Below are 20,852 nucleotides of genomic sequence, written 5' to 3' on the forward strand. Positions count from 1 at the left end.
TGCATATTTAGGCTGAGTTCTTCTCTCAGACTTAAAACTCTGTTTAGATCTTGTGATGTCCTGTGATGATTCAGGACGTGCTCCACTGTGTTTTTAAAGTCTATACACCTTAACTAGAGGCATTTGAATGATTTCAGCCCTGGAATTGCCAGTTGCTAATGAACTAAAGGTAAAAGGCAGCTGTCACCTTGGAGATTACTTCTTCATGAAACCACAAGGTGGAACAGAGCATTTTGAGCTTTAGAGATGCAGACAGACTCAAACTCTAAAGAGTTACTCAAACATGTGTGAATGAAACAAAATACAACTCCAGCTATGTTTTAATGAGGTAACAACATGAACCTTTGAATAATAATGAAACAAAGTCACTAAAGAGATATATCTAGAGTAAATAAAGGTGAACTAAAGCCTGCGGTGTTGGTGCTGCTCTCTGAGGCTCTACGCGTCACATCTCCATGGAAACCTCTGCTCGCTTCAGTTCCGCTCTGAGTGTGCGCCGCTGAATGTGGTCCGGCGGAAGTGAGCCACGGCTTGCTCACAAAAGAGATGACGAGCGGCATCGGGAGTAAGTGCTATTTCTGAGGCGTTTTTGGCTTTATTTACTCACCAGCAACCGATACGTCCTTTAACATACACAAGAAATAGGAGTATATACATTGAAAGGCAATTACGATGTGCCAATGTTTATAAAACGAGTCGCTTTCAACCGTGTGTGCCCCATCAAATTGTCCCCCGTATCTGCACTGCTAAGCTAAACCTCGTTGTAACTCAAGAAATCAAGTATTATTAATGTATTTGTACGCTGTTGTTGTTATTATCTAATGCATATGATCTTAACACAAACACTTATAACAGAAAGTTGTAGCTGAAAGGTGCTAAAAGTATTTAAAAAACTGTAAAACCACATCAGCGGCAAAAACATGCTAACTTGCACTAGCCTTCTTGTAAACAAAACAATGTTGGCGCTCTGTATGTTTGCCTTTTATGGTTTTGATGAATGTAACGATGTAAAAACAACAAAACATTGACTTGATCTAAAGTTTAATATTTGAACAGATCATATTGTGACACAACACGAACTGATATTGATTATTTTCAATAAACTATAAACACTGTTCCATCGTAATTTGTAGATATGTATTAGTGACCTGAATGTCTTGCACATAGCACTTTTCATTGGTACATTGAAGCTACATTCAGCATGGCATAATCCACTTTTGAATAATGAATAATATAAAATGAGGAAAAATGTATAACTATAAACTAATATAATAATAATAACTAATACTAACCTTAAATATCCAATTGGGTAAGGCATTGAACAGCATTTGTATACTGAATAATTCACACAAATGTAATAACTCACTGCAGATTTAAATGAACATCCACAGTTTTTCTCACAACACCCATGTATTCATGTGACATAATTGTCCTTTTCCCCAGAACACAAGATCCTGAACGTGGGGCCGACTGAGCCATGGTCCATCAGAGAGAAGCTGTGCCTGGCCTCTTCAGTCATGAGGAGCGGAGACCAAAACTGGTGAGGACCTATTTATTCATTCATGTGTACAGGACTTTACAGCATTTTGAATAGAAATTAAATATACAATAAAATAGAATACTGTATTTACAGTTTCCAAAAGCTGAATCATATTTGATTAAAGTAATACTGGTTGAGGCAAAAAGAAGTGGTTTAAGAAGGAAATTTCCACTATAAATGAGTGAATTGACATAATACATAAGATCTTCACAATGGAAAGAAAGAATAACCATTAAGCAGAAACAAGAGTTGGATGTTTTCGAAGAACATTGGCAGTAATGGTTGAAATTTATACCAGCAAATAAAAGAAGGATGGAATGAAGTAAACACCAAAGAGAATAGAATGAATAGAATTATATTTTGTTTTGTAGTGTTGATTTTATTTTATTTTTTTAGACAGTATATATTTTTTTAAATTATGTGTCGTATTAAGAGTTGTCAGAATCAGCAAGATAAGCCATATTACATAGTCAGCCACATGTAACTGCCATCATCTAATTGTCAATCCACGTAAGTTTGGCTTCTTGCTTTTGTCAGTTGCAAAAAAGGATTTATTATTATCCACGTCATCTCCCACAGAAGACCACTATGCCATAAAGAACAGTTTGTGGTTTGATGGTTTTCTAAATAAAGCTGTTTGTTTTTCAGGGTGTCTGTAAGTCGAGCCATTAAGCCTTTCTCAGAGTCGGGACGACCTCCGGACTGGTTCTCCCAAAAAGTATGACATTTATAAACCTACCACAGTCTACAATACCTCTATGTGATCACTGCCACCACAATGACACGCTTTAATGACATGTTTGTCTCCATTCAGCACTGTGCCTCTCAATACTCTGAGCTGCTGGAAGCCACAGAAGCACCAAAGTCAGTACAAAAATACACTTAGTTTGGCGTCATCATAGAGATGATTATTGATGTTTGTGGTTTTCTTTTTGTTCAGGCGAAAACGTGGAGAGAAGGGAGAAGTGGTGGAGACCATTGAAGATGTGATTGTGCGGAGGCTGACCACTGAGAGGATTGAGGAGCTGAAGAAGCTGCTCAGAGACACACAGGAGCAGTATAGGTGAAAGACTCAGAAACTGTTGAAAAATATTCCTAAAAAAAGGAAGATTATGTGCTACCTGCACTGTCTGGATAGATTGAAAATTACAAATTAATTATAAATCGTAACCTGGTCAAGTATTTAAGTACCCTCTTATATTATCACAGTACATGTTATGAAATAAAAACACACATACCTTTACTATGAGTTTATAGTTATATTCCTGTGTGGGCCTGTTTATTATATTGTTCTGTTTATGAAAACCATGTTTCATAGTTTCTGTCTTTCCCAATAGAAAATTGAAGAAAGAGGTTGACCTAATACAGGCAGGTCACATGGACTCACAGTTGAAGGAGCTGCTCACAGAAATCACACTGTAAGTAAGTCACTGAAGTTTGGAGGAAAAAAAATTGTACCTTGTTGTTTAACCTTTTATATTGTATTTGCCTGGCAGAAAGAAGAAACAGGATGAGGAGGAGGCAGAGCAGAAAAGGAAAGCTACGGAAATGGCCTACCAAGGTGAGATGTAGAGACAATGTTTTGATGAAAAAAACTGGCTTATGTTCCAAAAATATATGTATTAAATATATGTATTATTCTTTATCTGTTTATAGCTCGTCAGGCCATTAAAAACACGCCCAAGCGCCTTCCCAGCGTCACAGTGCGATCACCTTTGGGTGCCAGTCCCACCTCTCTGGACTCTCAGACCGACGCCTCTGTCCCCACTCCCCCCATGGACACAGGAGGTGTCCCATCTGAAGACACTGGACACCATAATGTTGTAAGGCTTTATCATTGCTTTTTGATTTTGGCCATTTTCATTTAATAGTCATTTATTAAAAACTCTGAAATTGTTTAAAGGTGCATTGTGTAACATTTCTGGTACAGGATCTGTTAATGCTTTTCTTCATGGAGATGTTATTGCTTTGTTTGGATTGTTTCACAGTGTGGTATTAAACACTTCTATCTTCTTGGAGACCAAACCAGATCAAGTTACAGGTCAGATCTGTAGAGAGGCGACACCGCTCACAGTCAGAATGCCTATTTTTCTAGGAATTTTTTGAGCTATAAAACCACCTGTAATTGAATAAATGAAAAGGTAGAGCTGTTTAATGTCATACTGTGGAACACTCCAGACAGAGCAATGACATATTCATAGAAACAAGAGGGTGACAGACCCCCAGCCAAAAAGTTACAAAGTACACTTTTAAGTAGTTTAGTTCAGTTGTACTTCTTAATGTTTTTTTTTTTTTCTTTTCTGTTCCAGGCGCAGGGAGTGGGGGTGTTCTTGCCCTCTGACCCCTCTGGACCTAAAGAGGGAACTCTGGCCGCTCTCATGGACGACTCTCCTCAGAAGAGGCTCCTTGCTCAGAAGGCCACGCCCCCTCCCTCTCCTCTGCTGTCCGAGCTGCTCAAGAAGGGCAACATCATCTCTGCAAGTCCCAGATTGGTGAGACAAGACCACCTCTTACATAGTGTATTTCAGCAGATTAAGAGAGATTTGGACGAGTCAACAACACAGTCAACAATTATGGCTGTAACAACAACCGAAATATCATGATATGGTATCTTCTAATCTCTCACAATAATATTGTGGACTGTCACAGTATTTTGCATTGCAATGTTTTTCTACTTAAAAGTATATAAAAAGAGAGAACTAAATAGGTCATGATCTTTTGCTTCTTTCAGTGTAGAGTACAGTATAAGATAATAGTATACGTTGTTAAATTTAAATTCTTTGGAATATGACAGTAATGAATGGCACTGTAGACTTGTCAAGTCACTTTCAAAGAAAAAAGTAACATATCCACCAATCTGTTAATCTCGCTAAAAGACTGCAATATTTATTGTACCAATAAGATGCATGTTGTGAAAATATTGTACCGTGAGATTTGGATATCAGTACATCCATATCAACAATGCAAGAAACTTTTTTCAAGGGTCTCCAACATCATATCATCTTGTTAAGGCGTGATCTTGTCAGATTTAAGATAAGCAGTGTTGTATCTGTGTAACTAAATTGGAACCTAGATCAGTCGCATAAAACTGCTAATAACCAGAATCTTTAATTAAACAAAATCTTTTATTTTGAAACAATGTTGAAATGCTTAGCAATTTTTTTGTTGTTGTTTTATGTTAATCAAGTGCTCTTTGGGATCCCCGGAGAGCACTTGATTATTACTTCACTTAGCGGTGATCCTCCGAGATTTCATATTTCATTCATATTTTCTCAAACAATGTTGTTGATTCATATTTTTAATTCAGGTTTCAGATGGTGACGCCTCTGGAAACCTCACAAATGGAGTCCAAACTGCCACAGCCACAGTGTTACCAGCTGCTCATGACGTCATAGCAGGTGAGTCTCCTCCATACACCCATGCACGCACACACTCACTCAGTCAGACGCACAGTTAGATGTACAGTCAGACATGCACACAACCACACCTGGCTATTGTTTATCTTTACGTCAGTGCTTTCACCTTTCACTTTCACTCCACTGTGGCCTCCTCCTGTGTCATCTGCTCTATTTTAAAAAAACAATGCCCAAAGTGTATTGTCATATGTTATAATATTATCTTCTACCATGACGTGCTGTCAAACTCAATATTTGTTTTTTGGGCGCAAAGTCATTATGACACAGTAGTCCTATTATTATTATTATATCTTTTATGTAACCAGTCCAGACCTAAAAACAACATGAACTAGCCACTGTAGTAACAACCACTGGCCACCATCACATATTGTCCCTTATAAAATAAAGGATACAGGTTTTCCTTCTCATCATCATAACTTATTAAGAGAAATTATACTGTGTGCTTCTTGTATTGTCATAAATTTGTAACTCTTATATTGTTTGAAGCTTATAAACTCATTAAGGTGACTAATTAAGGTGTTAGGAATGCAAAAGGTAAGTGAGGAATAACTTTGGACAACTACAACCACTTTAAGACGGTAAAAATCAGGTACATCGCCTTAATTTCAGAAGCTATTTAAGGCATGCACTTTTTTGATTTAGTGTAACTGAAATTATTTAGTCAAAAATTATATTCCTTTGCAGTGTCGTCACACGGGGGTCTGCTACATGTATCTCTCTGGTGTAGTTTTCAGTAGTTACTGCAGTGACACAATGCAAACATTAGCACATTAACACTGTCAAAGTTTAAGGACAGTCTAAAAACTGAAGAAAACATACAAAATGAATTTAAGCAGCTCATGTTCAGGGGTCTGTGATCAATACGCACGTTCATGGTCTTGTTTAGGTGTTTGATTTTCAATAAAAAGGTGAGCATACTGGCTAATGCTAGGTAGCTTGTGACTCTGATGTTATGAGAGAAACTTGTAGTTCAGTTCTTTAGGTTCAGATTGCATTAAAACAAAGCTCATGTAAAGTCTAACTTAAGTAGCAGAGCTTCAGACAGAGCATGCCTACAGTTGGCATCACACCCCCAGGGAATGTTGATGACATCAGCTGCAAAGTATCAACTGCAAGAATATTAGTATCGCTGTCCGTGCTGTAGTATTCATCCTGATGAGAGGTGGTCGTGTTTGTGCAGAGGCAGATGCGGAGGTGAAAGCGGAGCTGGGTGAGGACACGGGTCTGGGGGAGGAGGACCTGGTCGCCGTGTCGTACATGGGAGACGAGCTCGACCTGGAGACGGTGGGAGACATCATCGCCATCATTGAGGAGAAGGTAAAATGTGAAGATTTCATAGCTATACGGGATTTTGGCATATCTCAGAGTTGCATGATGTATTTTCTGACATGACGTGAAATTTTAAAGGGCCCATATTACGATATTTTCTGATCTTTGTTATAATGTTGTTTTTTCATCACAAACATACCTGGAGTTGTGTTTTGTTTCATTCACACACAAACCCTGCAGATTTAGGCTAAGTTCTTCTCTTAATTGGAGATGTAGACAGACAGCAATTACTCAAACAAAACTCTGCTCCAAGTATGTTTTTGATGAGGTAACATTCTTTTTATACTGTATATCTCCTTCTATTTCTGCCAGAATCAGAAATTTTTGTTCTTATGTTTTGTGTGTGTGTTTCTCAGCTCTTTCTTTATTTTAGCATATTATCCTAACGATGCAGATATTTGGAAAATTTTATTAAATTAAAGAAAAATAAATGTGTATTCTTGTGCATAGGTGGATGACTCTGTGGAGGCGCTGGATGCTGCTGCAGTCGAAGCCGCACTGTCTCTGTGTGAAGAGGCCCATGCTCTGCCCGGACCCTGGGACACACAGCCCGCAGACCACCCCGAAGTCCCAGTCCAGGACCCCATCCAGGACCCTCCCCCCGGGGCTGCCATGACAACAGCAAGCACCCAAACATCAACAATAACGGACTTAGAAGCCACGCTCCAACCTGAGCCCAAGACAGAAGAGCAGGTGAAGATAGAGAGCGAAGGAGCGGAGGTGACGGGAAGTGATGTCACCTCTGAGCACGGACAGACAAGAAGTGATGTCATGGAAGAGGGCGGGGCAGAAGGGAAAGAGGTGGCGGAGGCGACGGTGAAGAGTGAAGGGGAGGAGTGGAGCCAAACAGAAGCAAACCCCCCATGTTTAGGTCTGTTGGTATAAAAGGGTAAATTAAAGGTCCTATACTACACAAAATGGACTTTATCAGTAAGCTTTCAGTCATGTTAGAATGTTGTTACCTCCTCAAAAACATACCTGGAGTTGTGTTTTGTAGTAGTTTTCAAGTTAATGGCTACCTTTTACTTTTAGTAAGACTGGCAATTCCAGGGCTGAAATTATCAAAATGATTCTAGTGAAGGTGTATGGTCTATAAAAACACAGCCAAACACTTACTGTATCACATGACATGACAAAGTGGAACAGAGTGTTTTCAATCTGAGAGAAGAACTTAGCCTAAATATGCTGGATTTGTGTGTTAAACATGTGTGAATGAAACAAATATAACATAGACTGAGAAATTGTGTAATACGGGGCCTTTAATTATAAAAGACGGAGCTGGTGGTTTAAATGTAAATAATGTTTCTCTTTCTGTAGATTCTGAAGACAGCTCTGTGTCGGGAAGAGAGTCCAAGGTAACATGTTTTAAGTTATTAAGGAATATGACCATATAAATACAAATTATTGCCAAAAATAGCGACGTATAACTTCTGGATCTAGGACGACTTAATTAAGGAGAAAAATAGTCACAAATTTTATTATCCAGGTGTGAAAGAGTGAAATCACAACAAAATTTTGGGAGTGTTATATTGTAAAAGCATACCTCTTTTTTGCCATATTCTTCAGAAAATTACCAACATACTAAATAAAAGAAAAACTTAATCAAGGAACAAACATAGCCATGTATATATAAATGGACATATCTAACTCGCTAGTCGCTGTGTTCCAAATAGGAAGTGATCATGAGGGCGCTTCCGGCTCCAGCTACTCTGTTCCCAGTTTGTATTGAAAAATTGTCACCCCTCTCTCTGTACCTGCTGCTGTCAGGCTCCTCCTTTTAGTTTTTATATTTTGTCCATAAATAAATTCCTGGTCTTGGAACTCTGCTCCAAATTCACTCCTGTAACTGCTAGACTTTGTGAGAGTCATCCTCCCTTAGTTCACTTCTTTATACAGTGTATAGGAACAAAGAATTTAAAAAAGGAGAGAAAAAATCATTCCTTTTTAAAGGCGCACTATGAAACCTTTTGGTTGTGAGTTTATCACCCGCTTGTAGATATGTCTTTCTGTCTGGAATGTTCCATAATATGACATTATGCAGCTCTATTTACATTGAGTCAATTACAAGAGGTTTTATAGCTCAAAAAAAACTTGAAAAACAGGCATTCTGACTGTAAGTGGGGTTGTCCCTCCACAGACCTTACCTGTAATTTGGTCTGTTTTGGTCTCCATGAAGATAGAAAGGTTTAATGCTATACTGTGAAACATTCCAGACAAAGCAATAACTTTTCCATGGAGAAAAAGCATTTGTACAGACCCTCCACCAGAAAAGTTACACATTGCACCTTTAAAGTGTCCTCTGTGTTGTCTGTAGGAGGTGAAGGAGGAGGAGGCGTGCAGTGAGGCGGACCCTGACGACGGCTCTGAGCTGAAGGAGGAGGGCGCAGACGGGTCGTACCTGTCGGAGGTGGAGCCGGCGGCATCTGAGAGCGAAGACGGATACGGCACCAACTCCCAGAGATACACTGCTGACTCGCTCGCCAGCAGCCCCGCATCCTCCTCACAACTGTAAGAACTTTTGTCATAGAGAGGTTATGCATTGACATCATTTTATTTGAAAAAAATCTCCTCAGTATTCTGACTGAGTGGCACTGAGGCAGAACTACGGGCAGTTCAACAGACAGAATGTGTTCCTTTGCTTCTTTTGGCTGTTGTTTTTGCCTGACAATTATTTCCTCAACACACAGATTCAGAAATATGGTATTTAAGGACAGAAAGTTTCAGTTCAGCTGTGTCTGATCCAAAGTCTATCATTGATAAATGTGAGTGTAGTCTGCAGTGTCCCTGTTGTTAATCTTAAACTGTTCTACTGTTGCTTTGCTTTTCTTGTTTTAAATGTCAGGTACAAACTAATATTTAGCAGAATAGAGATTGCTTTGCCTGTGTTGTAACTTTTACTTAGTTTTTAGTTGAATATTATTGAATATATGATTAAAGTTGTAAACATTGGGACCAAACGGCAGTAGTACACCCTGGACACTTGCTCTGCATATTACCCAAGACCTCAATTGTCCAAAAAAATCTAAGTTTATTACAGCATTTTGTAAAATACTGTAACCCTGTGCAAATGAGTCCTGAGTCAATGAAAAAGATGCCAATGACCCTGTTTTTTCTGCTCCTCAGCGTAAAATCTGCTGAAACTGAAACAAACTAGAGCATGAATGTAAATGTGTGACCTCTGAATACCATTACTGTGTCTCTGAGCGCTGCACCCCCCCCCCCATGTGCTGATACAACACTTACGACTGTATCAGGGAGACTTAAACTAAACCAAGAGAAAAAGGATAGCTAAACCAGGGCTAAACCAGGGCTAAACCAGGGCTAAACCAGGGCTAAACCAGGGCTAAACCAGGACTAAACCAGGACTAAACCAGGACTAAACCAGGACTAAACCAGGGAGTAATGTGTGCCCTCTAAATACCATTACAATCTCTATCTGAGCTCAGCAAATTCTGTTCTGATACACAAACTGAACTAAAAATCGTTTGACAAGAATACCCAATGACCCTGGATAATTTACAATAATTTCCATTTAATTATTATTCAGGGTTAAACTGGAACAGTTTACACAATAAGACTTAACATGGACAAGGTAGAGTCTTATTTTAAAGAGATATAGAGCTCCGGACCCCATGTGACTCACGGTGGGCGGGCCGCCATTTTGGCAGTAAAAATGGACAACACCACCTCCGAAGCTTTCAAGTCATCGGAGTACTCGGCTCACTTTAATTCACAAGACATTGAGCTTTATATCAAGAAATTAAATCAATTAAACATTACCAACCCGTATAATGCCCCCGGGGTGCTTTTAAAAAATATTTCTGCTGAAGAAGACGTCCCAGATCGCGTGCAGACTCGTGGTAGTTTGACAGCGGCAGCGGCTGAAAATGAAACTTTCAGAAATCTGCGCGTGCATAGGATAAAAAAACGTGCGTATTTGGCTGTAGTTCAGCATAAAATAAATAAACCAGGACTAATCTTGGGCTCGAGAGAGGGAGAGAGAGACCGAGTCTCGACACTCCTGGTTTAGTCCTGCTTGCAACAAAACAATCTGAAGAGCCAGCTGCTTTTAGTGAGCCGAGCCAAAAGAGCCGGTTCTCTAAAAAAAAAACTGGAATACCCATCACTAGTAGCTAGAATGTAACGCAAAAATGCCATTAGGCCGACCTACTGTCTGTAAATATGACGCAAAGAGGCAGAATAACAAGAAATGTTGCCTAAATAAACCCAATTTAAAACCCACTAGAGCCAAACCCAAGTTTTTTAAACAATTCAAGATTTACAGTGAATTTTCACGTCACTAAATATATCGGTGATTATATCATCTATCGGCAGCTCCAACTTCCATTATATCGGTTTCATATCGGCCACAACAAAATCCATATCAGTCAGGCCCTAGTTGGTTATATGTTGTTCTGAGCGTCCGTGCTCCGTGCTCTTGGTTCTTCCTGGGGAAATTTCTGACACCACTCCACGCTCCAGCTCCTCTGAGCCCGGCCTGAACTGGAGCTGCTCCCGCTCGTTCAGGACTCTGGTTTGGATCTAGTCCGACTGTATTTCTCACACTAGGCTAAAAGCAGGGCATTTTTGAAGTTGTATCAATTGAACAGGCTATTGCCTATTGCCATAAAATTATTTGGTTAATAAACAGCTAAAATAACAAATGCTGGTTGCTACATGAACACGGGGAACAGCAGAACCTCTCTGTGCCCCAATTTTGACTCACTCTGGAGCCACACGTTCGCACATTGGTTCTTGCTCTGATCATCGTTTGTTACATTCTCTGTTTTGGCCATTGTTGGCAAAATAATTTGGAAATGAATCGCGGCTGCGTCTGTAGAACAATCTGTTATTACGCTGGCGTCGTACAGCGCAAGTCAGCCGATCTGCCGATTACTGCCAAAATGGCGACACCTAGTGTGTGACGAGCCAGTATGATGTCAGCTCCCGGACCTCTATAACAAAGCTTCTACAAGGATGGAAAGAATGTCTTAACCAGGATCTTATCTGAGCTCTTACCAGGCTAGCATTTTGAGAACCACAGGCTGATCATAATGTAATTTTTCTCATATTCTTAGTCTTACTTCCGGTATTGTTGCTGTGTTTTCAGGTCGACGTGTGGTGAGGACCAGGAGGCTGTGCAGGCTCAGAAGATCTGGAAAAAAGCCATAATGTTAGTGTGGAGGGCAGCAGCCAATCACAGGTGAGAAATGAAGAGGCCATCAGCAAAAATTCTTATAATAATAATTAGACAAAGCAATGATAAAATATAGCTTAAATTCATATTCAAGGCAAACGCTTATTTAATGGTCCTGTATTACGCAATATGTACTCTTGTGACCTTTAAGCCATGTTATAGGTTGTTACCTCCTCAAAAACATACCTGGAGTTGTGTTTTCTTTCATTCACATGTCTGAGAAATCCTTCATTACTACTCTTGTCTATATCTTCAAAGCTCAAAATGCCTCGCTCCACCTTGTAATGTCATGAAGAGGTAGTTTTTAAGTTAACAGCTATCTTTTACCTCTTGTTTAGTAGAGCAATTCCAGGGAAACTATCCAAATGATTCTAGTGAAGCTGTATGGAGTTTATAAACACAGTGGAGCACTTCCACAATGTAGAACAGGGTGTTTTCTGTTTGAGAGAAGAACTCAGCCTAAATAGGCAGGGTTTACTCAAATGCTGTTTTACCCACAGAGAAATTGATCAATACTAGAATATACGCTGATAACAAATTCCCAGTAGTGTAGTGCATTTTAGAGTTGAATCATCTACAGTTTGAGTTTTAATGTTCAAAATATAACCTCATTATACTGTCTTTGGTTCATCTTTGTCTCTGTCCCTTTCAGATATGCCAGTGTGTTCCTGCAGCCAGTGTCAGACGATATTGCTCCAGGATACCACAGCATTGTCCACAGGTGAGGCCTGAAGATACGTTATCAGAGAATTAACACATTATTTCAGAAGAGACAGAAAATTCTGAAAGTGCATTATTTTAACAACTTGAATACCAGCAGTTGCTTGCAGGGCTGTTGCAATAACCGCAAAAATGAATCACCACATTCCTAAGAGGCAGTGATAGCGGCGGCCCAACATCCACCGCGATCACCGCACGGGTCACGTTGGTCACGTGCGGTGATCACGGTGGATGTTGGGCCACCGCGCCGCAAGGAGGTAAGTGTGTCTGTTGCTCGATCGCGCTTTGCGGACACTTGCTCCACGTGCTCATGCTTGGGGCTCTCTCTCTTAAGTCCGCGGGTACCCGAGCTGGTGCAGGACTCTGACCTGCCACAGTGAGAGCTGGAGAGATGCAGCGGCACTTGTTCCAAAGCCAAATGTTACTTCTCTCACGCTACACATGCTATATCCACACGACAACCAAGGTACATGTGCATCTGCGCAACCAGTGCATCATCGGAGAGAGTTTTTAGTGTTGCTGGAAATATTGTAACTCCGGGGGCTGTGGGGTGTGAGAGGGGATGCGATATCACCGCATACCACACTTTTGAGCCGCTATACCGCACCGCAGGAGAAATTCCCTAACCGCGACAGCCCTAGTTGCAAAACTTTCTTCTGGTGAGCTACCTTTACAAAATGCTAGAAAACTACTAATTTTAGCAGTTGCAAGAAATTTTATATATTTATGGTAAACCTTGATGTTCAGTTAGTTCAGCCTATAAAACATAAACCAGTATCCATTTATTAGTGCACAGTTAGGAATCAAGTTAGGCATTAAAATTATACATTTACAATGGTAATTATTAATCATATTTTAGTCTTACAGCACAATGTGTATAATCCCTTGGTGAGCTACTTGGAAGGGGGTGAAGTGTTACAGGTTAGAGACTCCTACTTTAACAGTATATCCACATGTGACTAATTCTTGACATTAACTCCATAAAGTTATTATTCTAATAGTCTCTTGTTTACCGTTATAGAATGTCGTCAGTTGAGGTATGACAACACAATCCCTATCTCTATTAAATATTTACCAGTATGTCTGCTCCATGTCTGCTGCAAAAACATCAGATTTCAGGGTTAGAAAAGTTGCTTAGCCATTTTTAAACAAAATCTCATAACAAATCAGCTGCTTCCAAATTTACTGTACAGTTCAACAGTTTGGAACAATAAGTCAACAGACCCATGTCTATTCAGTATTGAGGTTTACAATAAACAGATGGTGGAAATAATAATCTGCATATGTTATAGTTAATTACTGAATACCATATGATGACAGCCTTCTCCCCTGTCCTCTGTCTCAGACCCATGGACCTGTCGGCCATAAAGAAGAACATAGAGTCTGGAGTGATCAGGACCACAGCAGAGTTCCAGAGGGACATAATGTTGATGTTTCAAAACGCCGTCATGTACAACTCCTCGGACCACGACGTGTACCACATGGCCCTGGAGATGCAGCGTGACGTCCTGGAGCATGTGCAGCAATTTCTGGCCACGCAGCTGATCATGCAGACCTCCGAGAGCGCCATCTCCGCCAAGAGTCTGAGAGGGAGGGAGGGGGTGAGGAAGCCCGGAGAGCCCCCAGAGAAGGTACAGAGGGGGTCAACGGGACTATAGACTTCTATTAAAACATTAGAATATTAAATGGCTCATATTACGCTATTTTCTAATCTCTGTTATAATGTTGTTCCTCATCACAAACATACTTGGAGTTGTGTTTAGTTTCATTCACTCATTTTTAAATACACAAACCCTTCAGATTTAGGCTGAATTATTTTTTTAAACGGAAAACACTCCAACGTGTTCCACCTTGTGATGCCATATGGTCATACAAGAAGAGCTCCAGTGTGTTTTTAAACTCCATACACCTTCACTAGAATCATTTGGATAATTTCAGCCCAATAATTGTCATTCTCCACTGAACTAAAAACAAATGGTAGCTGTTAATTGAAAACTCCCGCTTCATGACATCACAAGGTGGAACAGAGCATTTTGAGCTTTGGAGATGTAGACAGACTAATAATAAAGGATTACTCAAACGTGTGGATGAAACAAAACGCATGTATGGTATTGTATGTTTCTTAGGAATGAAAAAAATATGAGTTAAATACATTTTCTTCAAATAAGGAAGAAAGGAAGAAAAAGAAAATATATATACACTACCAGTCAAATGTTTGGACCCACCTCTCATTCAATGTCATTTTTTAAAATTTTCTACATTATATATACAAACAGAAATCCTCAACTATTGAAGTTGAATTATGAAGTAAAAAAAAAAAAGTTAATAGCTTTACTAAATATTTTTTGACAAAGCAAACTGTGGCTACTTTGAGGATTTGAGATATAAAATATATTTAAAATGTGTTTGTTTTTATTTACCTTTTTAGTTTGCTCTATAATTCCTTGTATCATACTTAATATAATTTATATTTTCTGGGTGTATATAAAATGTAGAAAGTATCAAACATACAGAAAAAACAGTGCAGTAATAGTAGAGTAGTAGTCAGTTTTGTAACAGTAATATCATTTCACGTTTCCAGTGTTACATAAGAGCTGAAAGTACCATGTGACCGAGGTAAACTACTGCGTCATGTTTGTGTCATGAGACGAGACTCTGACTTCTGCTGAGTCACGTCCTGTGGAGCTGAGTCTATCTCATGGATCTGCACGTTTTACTTTAACTCTCCCCTATTCTGTGCTGTGTTCACACTGTCTCTCTCTCTTTCTCGCTTTCTACCTGTCTGTCCTGCTGAGCCCTGCGTAACCTCTCTCTCTTCTCTCTCTTTCCTCTCTTCACCTCTCTGCCCTGTTGAGACCTGTGTAGCCTTCTCTCTTCTCTCTCTTTCCTCTCTTCACCTCTCTACCCTGTTGAGACCTGTGTAGCCTTCTCTCTTCTCTCTCTTTCCTCTCTTCACCTCTCTACCCTGTTGAGACCTGTGTAGCCTTCTCTCTTCTCTCTCTTTCCTCTCTTCACCTCTCTACCCTGTTGAGACCTGTGTAGCCTTCTCTCTTCTCTCTCTTTCCTCTCTTCACCTCTCTACCCTGTTGAGACCTGTGTAGCCTTCTCTCTTCTCTCTCTTTCCTCTCTTCACCTCTCTACCCTGTTGAAACCTGTGTAGCTTTCTCTCTCTTCTCTCTGTCACTCTCCCTCTCTCCCTTTCTCCCCTGTTGAGCCTTGTTCTCCTCTCTCTCTCTCTCTCTCTCTGTCTATCTCTTTCTGTCTTCCCTCTCTCTACCTCTACCTCTTTCCTGTTGAGCCTTGTTTAACCTTCTTTCTTTCCATTTTCAATTTTATTTCTTTGGTCCTCAAAAGCACATCTCTCCTCTCTTCTCTATTTCTCCCTGAGTCTCCCTCCCTCTCCCCCCTCCTTCTCCTCTCTGTTGTTCCTTGTTTAACCTCTCTCCCTCTCTTTCTCCTCATGGCTGTTTGTCAGGACTGTGTTCCAATGGCCTCTCCTGCTTTCCTTCTCTCTCTCTTTGTAAGTATCCAGGCTCTGCTCCTCCCTCCACAGAGCCGCTGCAGACCCCCGTCCTGCACCCATCCGTGCTTCTCATCTTTTATTTAATCTTTATTTTATTATGTTTTTGTTTCTGTGGTTTTAAAATGACAAAAATGAACAAAGGTAGCTTGCACAATGTTGCACAGAAGACGATACTGGCTGTTCAGTTCATGAAGTTAACTGCAACCCACAGGTCCAGAATGATGGAAAAGTTAGGACTGTTGCCATAGCAATTAACAATTTAAAACAAATGAATATGAATCTTTGGGTGTTCAACAGTCCTCAAACTGGCACTATATAACAGGAATGTGAAAATGAACAGGACTCTTCAGATCAGGGAAGTCTAGATGAATCATCAGTGATCAGTCATCTCGATTCTTCAGGTAACACAATGTGATAGTGAGAACTATTGTGAGAATTTTAGGAGCAAAGCAAGTAATTTCTGTTAGAGATGCACCAATCCAACAGTTTCTTCATTCCTGATACCGATATCGATACTCTAGCTTTAAGTATCTATTGATACCCAATGTCAACCGATATCAGAGCAGATACTGTAAACAGCATTAATTTCCTTTAAACAAAAAAAAAAAGACAAAACTGATCCAAATGCGTTATGTAGCTGTTTATTTATCTCTCAAATAACTACAAGAACAGCTTTGTATACAAATTCAAATCATCTGAGACCCTAAGCAAATATTCTTATTACATAATTGTATTTGTCCAACCAGGATATCAGCTGAAAAATCTGAGAGCCGATATCTAATCCAGCACATTTCTCAGTATCAGCGCAGATATCAGATACCGGTATTGGATTGGTGCGTCACTAATTTCTATTTAATTTGGGCTCCAAAAAAAAGCGAAGCAAATTTTTAACTGGCTGTTTATGTGATCATTTAGAAAGTTTGATTTCATCAAACCGGTCACATACTAGAGGAATGGTGACCTGTGTACAAGAATGGAAGTGATTCTCACCATTATTTGGTCATGGTGGAGTTTGGTCAGTTAATCATTGTAACTGTTAAAATAAATTGGGATTTTTTTGTAACACTAAAATGTGATTTTGACATTCCTATTTCAGATCCATTATGATCAGTAGTTTAGTGATTGTTCAGTCTTATCTTTCACTAATAAACACAGTATTGATTTGAAAATGGGCTCAACTAAGTTCAAGATTAATATAAATCCAAAATGCCTTAAAGGTGCATTGTGTAATTTTTATGGGGGAGGATCCACCGCCTGTTTGTCTCCATGGAGATATTATTGCTTTGTTTGAAATGTTCCAAACTATGGCATGAAATGTGTCTGTCTAGCATTTATTCAATTACAGATGTTTTTAATGCTATCTGCTGTCTTTAAAAACATCCATTTTTAGTGTGAGCAGAGTCGCCTCTCCATAAATCTGACCTATAACCTGGCCTTATGGTGCCAACTGCTTGTCTCCATGGGGATTAATGAGATTAATGCCAATGCTGTGGGACCTTCTATAACTTCTTCATGGGGATATGCAACTCGAGGACCCTCTACCAAAAAAGTTAGATAGTGCAGCTTTAATCTGGAACCAGTAGCTCCAGCTCAGTGCATGTGTGAAAGAGCTCACCTGTTATTGTACATTTTTGTGTTTTGACTTTTCATTTGTGATATTAAAAACAGGATTCACAGGCTGCTGAAAACTCATCTTTACTGCACTTGGATCACTCTTTAATTTTATCTGTGTTTGTGATGTTTGCATGTTTTAACCAATTTTTCTTTTCTTTTAACCGTATTTTTATTTCCTCATTTGCCGAACAAGTTAAGAGACATCCACGTGTTAATATGTGAAGAGAACTTTACGTCAAAAGCTTTTACTATCCAAAATTTTAATCATATTTTCTTCAATCCCATTTTTTATTTTTGTCCTTGCAGGATGGGGGCACAAGGGGGCGTCGCAGTGCCATGGAAGCAGATTTGAAAATGAAGAAGTAGAGTTCTCGCTGTGGCAAAACCAAAACTGGGCAAAAACCTGGGGCATTCGCTGGTCAGTGACTCATATTGGTCTGTAGGGGGCGGTGTGGAGATCTGCTCAGAAGGGTACATCAGATCGGCGTGTTCAGATCTTAAGACATGAATATTTACTATTCTTTTTGTATTTAGTCATCGTCATCCTACCTCATGCTGGTTAGAAATGGTCAAATCTACGTAAATTTTTTGTAGGACGTGAAGTTGCACTATGTAACTTTTCCTGTGGGAGGTTTGCTACCTGCTTGTCTCCATGGCGATGTCAATGCTTTGCCTGGAATGTTCCGCAGTATGGCATTAAGTCTGTCTATTCAGCATGTATTTAATTACGGGTGTATTTATTGCTCAAAAATAAATCTGGGAAAACGTGCATTCTTACTGTGAGCTAACTCGCCACTTCACAGATCCGACATGTAACTTGGCCTTATTGTATCACCTGCCTTTTTGCTTGTTTAATGACTTAAGTAAAGGAATAACATCTCAGACCCCCCACTAGAAAGTTACATAGTGCAGATTTAAAATAATAAACTACTTAAAAGCAATAATCATAATAATAAACGTGTTCCTTCTGGAAACCAAAACACACTGTAAACGGATAAAACTCTTAGAATGTCAAATTATATCAGTTATTGTGGATTGTGGATACAGTTGTTATCAGTAAAATGAACATTTTATTAGAATTCGTTTATGCCTTTATCTGAAGCAACAGATATGTCATGTTCATGCAAATTTTTAAACATATCTTGCATATCCATTCGTTTCAGTGCCATGAAAAATTAATAGTGTTGCCATAGCAATTAATAATTTAAATGTAATCCTTTATGTTTTGAATGGAGAAAGTCCTTGAAGTGTTGCTTATAACAGGAAGCTGAAATCCAACAAATACTACCTATATAAAGGTGCACTGTGTAACTTTTCTGGAGAGGGTCTGCAACCTGTTTGTCTCCATGGAGATGTTAACACTTTGGTTTAAATTGTCCACAGTAGGGCATTTTTTCAACTACAAGTGTTACTTATTGCTCAAAAATGTCTTAAAAACATGAATTTTTACTGTAAGTGGGGGCTCCTCTCCACAAATCTGACCTGTAATTTCATAAGTTTATGGCCCTACTGTGGAACATTCTAGGCACATCTCCACAGAAACAAAAAAGAGACAGACCATCCACCACACGTTACACACAACGCATAATTCCAATTTAGTGGTAGATTAGACATCGTTTTATGTACTTAAATTGTGACCAGCTCTGAGTGACGCTGATCTGATGTATCAAAAAACACTAGAGCTATTGTTCAATGGGTCTCCCGCCCTACTTCCTGTTTCATTTTCACCAGCGAAGACCATAGAGACCATTATCTTTCTGCTTAAAATGAAATAAAAATAAAAATGACTTATTCACCAGCAACTAGAAGTTAACTAGTGATGGAGTTGACTATTATTTATATCATAGATGCACCAATACTGCCGCTTACTTGTGCTCCATTGTGAATGTACTTTCACTCACTGATAACAGACAAATAAAAGCTAAAAAAAAGTTACTTTGTAAACACATTAACAAATTTACAAAAAATCTATAGTAGTCACTGTTTTGGGCTTTCTGTAAATTAATGTTTAATCTTATTTACAAGTTATTTAATTTTATAATCAGAATGGATACAAAACAGCTTTATAATTCAAGTGGCATTGTGCTTATAGAGGTTAAATACAGAGGTTAAAGACTAAATAATTGCCTTATAACAGAAAAATCGAATTTGTTCCTCTTGAGTCTGAACTCTGCTCTGAACCACAACATGCTTTTACTGACTGAGGATTACCACAATATGTAGCAATGTGTTTACTGCACTGAAAAACTATGAGTGGGCTTGCATCTCCACAAACCTGACTCTTATTTGGCCTGGAAGAGGGCCGCCTCTTGTTCTGAAGTATGGGTTTAATGTTCTATTTTGCTTAAAAATCTGAAGCATATCATTGCCAATTGGAAATTACGATCTCTATTACAATTCTAGGAAAAACTTGAAAACTAGAAACCATAGACTGTATAGATGCTTTCCAAATAGGAAGTGAGTGTGGATGCGCTTTCGGCTCCATCGACTCTGGCTCCAGTTGACTTTACACTGAAAAATTGTTACCCCACACTGTGTAACTGCTGCTGTGAGCCTCGTCATTTTGGTCTTAAACTGTTCATATTAACTTGCTCTACATGATCCTGTTGTTTTTATTTCACAGTTTTGTCCGTAAATAAATTCCTATTTATGAACTCAGCTCTAAATTCACCCTGTAACTGTTGGCCTCGTGAGCTGAACCCTACAGGTGACGTCACACTCACTTTGTCCACTTTTTATACAGTCTATGCTAGGGTCCGATACTCAATCCAGCTGTTTTTTTCCAGACTGGTTCTTCTATAGCCCTATTAACTATGAGAGCAGTTTATGTGGCAGTGTTGGTGCATCTGGACATTTCATTGTAGCTGTAGCTGAGTGTCTGTGTACATAGGACCTGCCTGTGTATGTGATGTAGAGGAACAGTAGGTTTTGTATCTGTGATGGATAAAGTTTGATTTGAATAGAGTTACTCATGTTTCTGTTGTACATTTGTTAAATAAAAGATTATTCTTTTTGAGTCAAAGCCAATGTGGGAACTGTTTGTTTTTTTTCCATTTTGATAACCGGTTATTGTGATCTATTATACTATGTAATGTAAACATGTCATTTCACTTTTTAATTTAGTATTTTAAGTACATATAATTTTATACAAAATACTTGAACAAAATTATATTTATTAATTCTTTAGTAGGCTGCTATGTCATTACAGTCATGTATCCTGTGGAACTCAAAATTGGCTAGACCTGATACATGATGATACCTATTTACTACTTTCTTTCGTTAAATCTAAATATTAAAGGTTCTCTATGATGCACAGTGTTGGGGAGTGACAGATTACATGTATAGTTATGTAATCAGAGTACAAATTATGAGTAACTGTATTTGGTTACAGTTACTTTTTGAATGAGTTGTAATTAGATTACAGTCACTTGGATGAAAACCAGGTCTAAACCATGTCCAAACCAGGTCTAAACCCAGGTCCAAACCAGGTCTAAACCAGGTCCAAACCAGGTC

The 20,852-nt window shown here is 39.1% G+C and overlaps 1 protein-coding gene across 1 annotated transcript; it reads left to right on the plus strand.

Annotated features, from left to right (window-relative positions):
- The first annotated feature begins 514 nt into the window (after positions 1-514).
- brd8b (bromodomain containing 8b) lies at positions 515-20,361 on the plus strand. The gene is made up of 18 exons (XM_055159184.1): positions 515-565; positions 1,444-1,540; positions 2,189-2,258; positions 2,355-2,404; positions 2,481-2,603; positions 2,878-2,958; positions 3,037-3,101; positions 3,197-3,363; positions 3,850-4,032; positions 4,848-4,938; positions 6,137-6,273; positions 6,736-7,156; positions 7,603-7,640; positions 8,600-8,793; positions 11,396-11,488; positions 12,135-12,203; positions 13,548-13,833; positions 17,646-20,361. The coding sequence occupies exons 1-18, from the start codon at positions 547-549 to the stop codon at positions 17,703-17,705; spliced, it is 2,244 nt and encodes a 747-aa protein (XP_055015159.1). The 5' UTR covers positions 515-546; the 3' UTR covers positions 17,706-20,361.
- The last annotated feature ends 491 nt before the right edge of the window (positions 20,362-20,852 follow it).

Source organism: Boleophthalmus pectinirostris, unplaced genomic scaffold (assembly GCF_026225935.1).
Source record: "Boleophthalmus pectinirostris isolate CB_2022bp ecotype Guang Dong unplaced genomic scaffold, ASM2622593v1 HiC_scaffold_23, whole genome shotgun sequence".
Lineage (NCBI taxonomy): Eukaryota > Metazoa > Chordata > Actinopteri > Gobiiformes > Gobiidae > Boleophthalmus > Boleophthalmus pectinirostris.